We start from the raw sequence: 9,408 nt of genomic DNA on the forward strand, positions 1-9,408 counted from the left end.
TAGGTCGGATTATTGTCTCAGACACATCAAAGAGCAGATGGACGAGGGGTCTGTCTGTGAGGAAGTCAAACAGCCAGTTGCATTGGAGGGTACTGAATCCAAGGGAGGCCAGTTTGCTCACCAAGTGCTGCGGGATGATGGTGTTGAACGCCGAGCTTAAGTCCAGAAAGAACATCTGCACGTGTGTGTCCTTTCCTTCCAGATGTTCTAAGCTCAGGTGGAGTGCAGAGGAGATGGAGTCCTCTGTGGAGCGGTTAGGGCGATAAGCAAAATGGTATGGGTCGAATGTCGGAGGAAGTCTGGAGACAATGTGTTCTTTTACCAGCCTCTAGAAGCACTTCATTATTGTGGGGGTGAGTGCCATAGGGCAGGAGATTGTGGGTTTTTCAGGCACTGGAATGATTGTGGCTGTCTTACAACATGTTGGTATCACAGCCTGGGTCAGCGAGGTGTTGAAGACGTCTGTGAGAACCCAAGCCAGTTAGTCTGCACCTTCCTTAAGCACCCTGCCCGGAATGTCATTAGGTCCTGCTGCTTTCCGGGGATTCACTCCTCAGGGTTCTCCGGACATTGGTTGCGTCCAGGTTGAGCGGCTGCTCATCAGGGCTAGGGATGGATTTCCTCTCCGGAGCGGTGTTAAGTGCCTCAAACCTAGCAAAGTGGTTGTTTAGGTCATTTTTTGCAGTTACTTATTACTGTGCTTTTGTTCTGGTAATTTCATTTGTGATGTCATTTCTCTTTTCGAACACGTCTTCTTCAGAATAGTTTGTGTGCAATCAATTGTGGCAGCAGCCCTGTGTGTGTTTACGACTCCCAAACACACACATTCCAGTAATAAAGATGATTAAAGGATTCTCTTTCCATCGTGTCCCAAATGTAGAAGCACCACCATCCCTTCCTGACCTTTCAAGAAGGTTCACATTACAGACCCCCTAGCTGAAGGCCACCTTCTGCCACCCCCATACACCTTGCCGGGGGTCATCACCAAGGCAACAGTGGTTTGAGAGGGTAGCTGTTTTGTACGAATAAAGTTGATGTTGAAGTAAACACGTGAGTGAAAGAAGAAAAGCTCATGGTTTTATTTTCACTACCATGCCAGTTCATTTTCAGATCGCGGCTAGCGATTTGATGTTGTTTACTCACTTTAAAACAAGACAGATGATTCAAAAATGAAGAACTCCCAAAATTTCTTTCAACATTTTTCTCTGTGGCAAAATTGTAAAATCTATTGGAGATCGGCAAGATGAAGAGGAATTTAACGGGTGTTCTTAGAAAAAGTGTTCATCTGTTAAATAAAATTGTTTGGCAGTGGAAAACCACACTTTTTAAACACATAAAATGCATCAACCATCACCTTTGATTAGTTTGTGGTAACCTCAGTGGACAAAAAAGTGACCAGAAATAAAAGAAGGCATTTGTAACTGAAAAATAAACTATTTAAAAAGGACAGTTGGTTAAAAATGTAGGAAAAAAATGTTCCAATATTTTTGGAATACATCAACCTTCATTCAGCGTGAGCGACACTGCTGACGTCATCAAAAGTTCAGACAGTTTCTCGCTGGCTGCATTTTCCTGCAGTTGTTTGGCGGATGCTCCTTCCTTCCCAAGTGAAAACCTTGGCGTCCTACTTCCGCTAGGTGTAGAAGTCCAGCTTGCTCTCGATGGTCTTGCAGCCTTTCACTGAGAAGATGCGCTCGGATTTGGGGAAGTAGACCACATCCTTCGCCACCTTGTCGGCGACGGAGATGTCGGGCCGGAGGCCTCGCGCTTTCATGGCGGCCATGGCGCACTCCAACACGTGATTGTACTCCAGCGGCAGGAAGGGGACGAAGAAGTCCACCAGGTTCTTGTCGATGAGACTCGTGTGCCACAGACCGCCTGAAGAAGAGGTTTGGAAGTTCAACAAGATTTCTTATTTCCAAGGATGTTACCTGAACTCACTTCTCTTGTTGTTGAACACAGACATAGAGAGCGACGTCTCCACGTCTTTCAGCTCCATCTCCTCCCGTTTGCGACCCGCGTTCCAGAACTCTAAAGCGGTCTGTGTGATGCTCTCGCCTCCAGCGTTGCTATGGCGACAAACAGGTGATTACATTCAATAGTGCAGATATGATTTTAGCATCGTTTTATCACCCTAAATTGACTGTTTCAGAAAAACATACTGTTTAAAAAAAACATGAAGATAAGCTAACGTCGACATTCAAACTGAGTTTTTACTTTAAATTGTTTATACATTTTATTAATTTATCAACTATTTATTTCAGTCAGTCGTGTTTAATTTCCACACTGGAAATGTTCTCCTATTTTGCCATTTTTAAAGATGTTCTTTAAACAAAACAATTTTACACTTGAGTAATGTAAAAAAAACAAACTTTGCAATAAACTCAATTCCCTGCTTTACCACAAGAGGTTCCGCAGCCTCCGTAGCAGAACCTCCAGGTTCTGTAACAGCTTCTTCCCTCAGGCCGTAAGACTCTTGAATGCATCATAATTAAATTATCCCCTCAACTCCCCCCAAAATGGATTAACTCGCTGGAATAAAAAAGACAATATAACATACATCCATAAGAAAAAGTGCAATGTATTTATCTGTACAGTAGTCTATTTGCACCTTACTGCTTTTTTTTATCCTGCACTACCAATTTCGTTCTTATTTGTACTTTAAAGTTCAAATTTGAATGACAATAAAAAGGAAGTCTAATCTAATACAAGAGAGTGTTTACAATTTTACAACATTTTACGTCAAAATACATTCTCGCATTAGGATTTATTGTTTTGACTGTCAGGGGACAAAGGCTGACTTTTTGTCCTTTGAATAATTCATACACTATATCGAATGTCATTTAACCATTTATACAATATATGAAATCTCATTGAATCATTCAAACAATATATCAAATTGTTCTGTTTTTAAAATATATTTTTTAAATGGCATTCTTTCCCTTGTATCTAGATGCGTACCGAACAGTCCATCACAAAGAGATGTACAACTCTAATCAAATGTTTTTAAATATTTAAGTTTATTGAGAATTTTGAGCAAAAAAAAAAACACAAATTCAAAAGGTTATTAGCTTCAAAAACTTAAGGATCTTGAAGTCTTGTTCGGTTTTATAGATTTTTAAAATCAAATGTCCCCAAAGGGGTTAGTTGAAAGGCTGTAATAGATGTATGCAGAAAATAAGCATAAACATAATGTTTGCTGCTTAATAAACGTCCTCACCTGAGAAAGATGAAGATGGCTTTGCGGTAGGAGATGCCATCCAACTTGTCGTAGTAGTCCAGGTACGGCTTGATGCTGTCAATTAGTCCTGGGTGCATTTTGTCCATCTCGTCAAAGATGAACATTGACTGAGCACAGCTGCTGACGTTGCCTTTAATCCACTGCTGCAGCTGAGTCTGACAGGAGATCAGCAGCATGAGAACCATCACACCCGCTCAGAACCAAACGTCTTACCTTGTAGGTGTCCATATGAGAGACGTGGGGAAAGTGTAGCTCCGACGTAAAGATGTGAACGAAGTTGCTGTCCATTCCCTCTTTGTAGATGTTCTCAGCGATGAGCGAACTGACAAAGTTCTTGCCGGTGCCGGTCCAACCGTGCAGGGAGAGCACCAGCGGCTTCTTGGGATTGTCGTTGTTCATGAAGCCGCTCACCGCCTTCAGGATGATGTTTGATGCGATATGTTGCCCGAACAGTTTAGTCTGCAGGCTGGCTTCCAGACCTGCAACAGTGGAGTAATATTCATGAAACATCCATTTCCCGCTCAACAATGTGTAGAACTCCCGCCAATCGTGTGGATAAAAAATATTTGTACAAACCTACAACTATTAAAAATGTAATTACAGTTTTTTTTTCATAGTTTGGCCGGGGGTGCGACTTATACTCAGGAGCGACTTGTGTGAAATTATTAACACATTACCGTAAAATATCAAAAATGTATTTAGCTCATTCACGTAAGAGACTAGACGTATAGGATTTCATGGGATTTAGCAATTAGGAGTGACAGATTGTTTGGTAAACGTATAGCATGTTCTATATGTTATAGTTATTTGAATGACTCTTACCATAATATGTTACGTTAACATACCAGGCACCTTCTCAGTTGGTTATTTATGCCTCATATAACGTACACTTATTCAGCCTGTTGTTCACTATTCTTTATTTATTTTAAATTGCCTTTCAAATGTCTATTCTTGGTGTTGGGTTTTAGCAAATAAATTTCCCCCAAAAATGCGACTTACACTCCGGTGCGACTTATGTTTTTTTCCTTCTTTATTATGCATTTTCGGGAGGTGCGACTTATACTCCGAAAAATACGGTAACTGAAATTTTCGAGGACATTTTTGAAATTTTCAGTATTTATAGTTTGGGGGGAAAGTTGTATTACAACAAGAATGTTCCCCCTGGATTAAAATCATACTTTCACAATGCAAGAAAAGTAATTACAGTAACATATTTACAATTAAAAAGTAGTAATACTGTAAACTGTAACAAAAGAAATACCCTAATTGAGGAAAATTGTGCAATATTCCAATAACTAAAAATGTTTTAAAAAAACAAAGTAAGGGTTTCTTTAAGTCGACTTGTCACATGTAATATTCAAGTTAATGTTTACTAGTCTCTGATGCTGTCATTCATATTTTCCCCATCATAAATAAAAAAACAACATTGTGCCGCTCGAGGTGGACGAGTCTGTGCAACCCCTAAAACACGTGTCAAACATATTGTGTGTGACCTGGAAAATTCTGTAAATAGTTTGTCAAAGTACTTCATCTTTTCTTGCTAAATCTTTCTCTTTTGACAGAAAAAAATATTAATGTACTGCATGCGATTGAATATCTGTTCAGCTTTTATATTATACAATAACGCAATAAACAAATACTGTACTCCAAATATTTTCTGTTATAATAAAAAGACCTCAATTTCTGCATGACCCATGATTTTAAAGCAAGTCATCAATCAAATTGTAGACTGTAAAAATATAACTGTTGCGACTAATAATTATAATTTGTTTTATTTCTCTAAAAACAGAATAAGTTAAGTTCATAAAAGGGAATTTAAATCAAAATGTATAAAACTTCATAAGAAGGCTTTATTTATGTTACTATGGTTAAAAATGTAATTTCATGCCTTTTTGTTGGGTTTGTGGGCATGCTTTTTTTTTGAAGTGCCTCAATTGGTCTGTGAACGGATATAAGGAAGCTGCTTCCGGGTATGAGTGAACATTTGTTTGATGCAATGAGAAGGGATAAAGAGAGCGACTGATCGTAACAAAGACTAAAAAGTGTCACAAGGACTTTCAGCGTTTGGGCTATGAGAGCCAGAAGATCATAATTTCCTCCTAAAAGAAGCATGCAGGCCAACGAGGTATTTGTCATTTCTGTTTGTGTTTTACTTCGCTGAAATATTTAATTCACATGCTGTGCATGTTATTATTTTTATGTTTGTAACATGCTTTATTTTATTAACAGTTTTCATGGTGAATTGAAGGGAAAGGAAGCCTTCAATAAATCAGTCAAAGAAAGCCATTGTGTCAGTGCTATTTGGAGGGAGTTACAAATAGATTTTACAGTAAAACTGGCCCGAAGACTGCAAAAACCTTTTTTCCATTTACAGTAACACACTCTAAAACCAAAAACTGTAGATTAGACGGTAAAGCACAGGCAGATCAGTTACCCCTTTTTTTATTTTAATTGAATTTTTTTAAAACTGTAGTACCTTTTTCCATTTACAGTTATGTGCTGTAAAACTGGTGACTGAGCTGCCACAGATAATTATTTACAGTGTGCATAAAATATATACATAAATATATAAATACATAAACAATTATGTAATATCACGAGGCAAAACCTTATAGATTTTTATTCATACATATTGACTGGAGACGACGTGGCGCGGTTAGGAGAGTGGCCGTGCCAGCAACCTGAAGGTTCCTGCTTCGATCCCCACCTTCTACCAACCTCGTCACGTCCGTTGTGTCCTTGAGCAAGACACTTCACCCTTGCTCCTGATGGGTCATGGTTAGGGCCTTGCATGGCAGCTCCCGCCATCAGTGTGTGAATGTGGAGACAGTGTCAAAGCACTTTGATTACCTTGAAGGTAGAAAAGCGCTATACAAGTACAACCCATTTATCATTATCATGATGTGGCCCTCAAAGAAAACAACTTTAACACCCCTGCCCTTGAACAAAGTCATACTTTTGCAGAGAATTATTGTTTAATGTAGGGCTGGGCGGGTTTGTCTCTGTGCGATATAGAAAATGTCTATATCGTGATATTCGAGTATATGTCCTCACAGTTTCTTTTAGCTGCGGGCATTATACTACAGGCTCTTCTCACTCTGTTGTCTCTGCTTCTCACAGACAGCAAACGCACCTTCTTACATACGTCACGTCATACGTCACATACGTAGACGCCCTTGCGGAGCAGAGAGGTCACTACGTTGGTAACTTTAGCTGTGGTGCGAATCTGGTAACAAATGAAGAATTAATTCTAAAGAAAAACAGCAGGGGGTTCATCGCCGGGCGGGTGTTTGGCTTCAAGTAGGAATATGTCAAACAGACAACTGTAATTTCTCAAGTGTGGTGCTAAAGCATTGCTACAAAAAGTAGCATTACTGCTATTATGTAGCATCATTTGAAAAGTCACCTGCTAGAGAATGAAGAGTGCTTACTCCGCATATCAACATCTCCATTCGGTGCCACGCCAACAAAATCATGCACAAAAGTGCACTTTATTAGTTTTAAACTATTGTAGTGACGTTCTGTACAAAAAGTGCACTTTAATTTAGTGTTTTGATATTAGTGCACAAAAGTGCACTAATAGCTTGTTTTAAAATGTCTCTGTCAATCTTGCACTTTCTGTTTTGGAAATGACATGAATGTTTGTGCCACTACTTAACTATTTAATAAATACACTTTTGTTTGTGATTTCTCTCTCTGCATAAAAGTTTAAAATGAGCATATATTAATGTAGTATGAAGAAGAATGTTTTAATGTAGACATATAGAATCATCATACTGCTGTGATTATATGCATCAAGTGTTCATTCAAGGCTAAGGCAAAATATGGAGATCAGGGTTTCCCACACATTCATTTATTTGTGGCGGCCCGCCACGAAAGAAATACGGCCGCCACAAATATTAAAAAAAAATATATATATATATATATATATATATATATTTTTTTTCCGACTTTTGACTCGCTCGACCGCTCATAAAAGCAATGGGACTCTGTCTGTGAATTGAGCTTGTAGTTACATATAGTATAAATATGTAAATATTATATAAATATGTAGATAAAGTGTTGTAATTATATTCCAACCCCGTGTTCTTGGTCATCGCCGCTGCCAGTCTGCAAGCAAGGTGGGAGTGAGCACGTCGCCATGCACTTCTTGAGGGTGCATTTGTCTTAGCTCATCATAAATTTGTGCACACAGATAATTTAATATATATTTTTTCAACCAAACACAGACAACTCACCCGTGGAATTGAAGGCAATCCATTTGGGATCGCAGCTTTCCTGGAAATATTTGTAAATGCCCCTGCTCAAAGCTGCCCCGACACTAATCACCACTGTCGTCGTGAACGGATCGAAAGCACTAACCGGCACGGTAATGGTGGAAAAAACATGCAGCCACAGACACAAATGTGCACTTTTCATCCTCGAACACAGAAGGCAAACGAAAGCGCGCTATCAAACAAGGGAAATGGCTTTTACTTTAGGGAGGCGACACTTCCGCCTACGTCATAACCGCGCGACAAACAAAACAAATCCCGCGTTCGGTGTAGTTTTTTTGGGGATACATATTTGTTGACTACATATTGGCTTTATGTTTTCCGAGTGCTTATTCGCGTTAATGTGTCACCTGTTCTGTTGAAGGAAATCCACTCGGGGCGACAGCACTCGTTGAAGTAGTAGAAGATGTTCTGGTAGCTGGCTAAGAAGCCCGTTAAAGCCGCCGCCATGCCCACCGCGATGCTGGTGCTGATGGGCTCCAGGGCCTCCGTGGGGCCGGAGCACAGGAGCGTGGACAGCAGCAGGACGTGCAGCTTCATGTCGAGGTAATGATCCACTAACCAAAGCAGGGAAACTTATTTTAACTTCTGCCCCTGGAAACCACCACAAGTCAATTCGGGACCCGGATCATGACGTCACCGAACAACGGCCACACTTTCTCTTCTTAAAGACGCAGGGAATATTTTCAAAAAATATAAACGGATTATTTCTGTTATGTTTGATATCGTTCGTTATTATGATAAAGTATTGAGTCCGACCACTTAAAAAGTGTAACCCTTAAAGGCCTACTGAAATGAGATGTTCTTATTTAAACGGGGATAGCAGGTCCATTCTATGTGTCATACTTGATCATTTTGCGATATTGCCCTATTTTTGCTGAAAGGATTTAGTAGAGAACATCGACGATAAACTTCGCAGCTTTTGGTCGCTAATAAAAAAGCCTTGCCTGTGTTGTAGGCACAATACCAATGTGAGCAAATTGTATAATGCGCAATCTTTATGCAAATTGCTTCCAGCTATATATTTGAATAATGTGTGGTGCACATTTTGCAAATCAATGGGCGCAAATACACGTTTTTGGTGTCAAAATAATTTATTAGATACTTATGTAAATCTAGTAATTTGTAGTCGGGACAATATAACTGAGTATTGCCCTCAAATCAGTCCGACCCTAACCCTAACCACTATACAGTGTACATTCACGACTAAACAACTGACTAATCTACTACCACAACTTGGTTTACTATTTATAAAATATAATAATGTAGGGTTACTGACTAAACCATCCACAAAATCTCATCTTAAATCTCGTCTTGCGATATGCAAAATGCTTGCGCACAATGGAAATTATGTATAATTTGCAAAGTGCGCGAGATTGGTGAAATGCTTACAACACCGGTTCCGGAAGTAGCAGACGATGTGCGCATAACGTCATGGGTTGTGGAGCTCCTCACATCCTCACATTGTTTACAATCATGGCCACCAGCAGCAAGAGCGATTCGGACCGAGAAAGCGACGATGAAATATTCGTGGATGATGAAAGTTAGAGTGAAGGACTAGAGAAAAAAAAAGACAGGGCAGTGGGAGCGATTCAGATGTTATTGGACACATTTACTAGGATAATTCTGGAAAATCCCTTATCCGCTTATTGTGTTACTAGTGTTGTAGTGAGATTATACTGTCGTACCCGAAAGTCAGAGGGGTGTGGCCACGGGTGTGACGGCCAGTGTCTCTGAGGGAAGCCACGCTGCTGCCTCTTTGACAGGTGCACGAGGAACGACACAAGCTCCGCTCATGTCTACGGTAAGAGCCGACTTATTACCACCATTTTCTCACCGAAACCTGCCGGTTGACATGTGGTCGGGAACCATGTTCGATTGACTGCTCTGTTC

At 40.0% G+C, this 9,408-nt stretch overlaps 1 protein-coding gene across 2 annotated transcripts; it reads right to left on the minus strand.

The window, feature by feature from the left end:
* Nucleotides 1-1,055: 1,055 nt before the first annotated feature.
* On the minus strand, nucleotides 1,056-8,164 carry LOC133557535 (torsin-1A-like). 2 transcript variants are annotated; one of them, XM_061908067.1, is made up of 5 exons: nucleotides 7,866-8,164; nucleotides 3,455-3,720; nucleotides 3,221-3,396; nucleotides 1,942-2,069; nucleotides 1,056-1,878 (listed from the first exon to the last, which is right to left on the minus strand). In XM_061908067.1, exons 1-5 carry the CDS (start codon nucleotides 8,053-8,055, stop codon nucleotides 1,634-1,636), a joined length of 1,005 nt encoding a protein of 334 aa, XP_061764051.1. In that variant the 5' UTR covers nucleotides 8,056-8,164; the 3' UTR covers nucleotides 1,056-1,633. The 2 variants fall into 2 exon arrangements, with proteins under 2 accessions (XP_061764051.1, XP_061764052.1); XM_061908068.1 differs by lacking the exon at nucleotides 7,866-8,164 and adding an exon at nucleotides 7,480-7,737.
* Between the last annotated feature and the right edge of the window lie 1,244 nt (nucleotides 8,165-9,408).

The sequence above is a fragment of the Nerophis ophidion genome, linkage group LG08 (assembly GCF_033978795.1).
Source record: "Nerophis ophidion isolate RoL-2023_Sa linkage group LG08, RoL_Noph_v1.0, whole genome shotgun sequence".
NCBI lineage: Eukaryota > Metazoa > Chordata > Actinopteri > Syngnathiformes > Syngnathidae > Nerophis > Nerophis ophidion.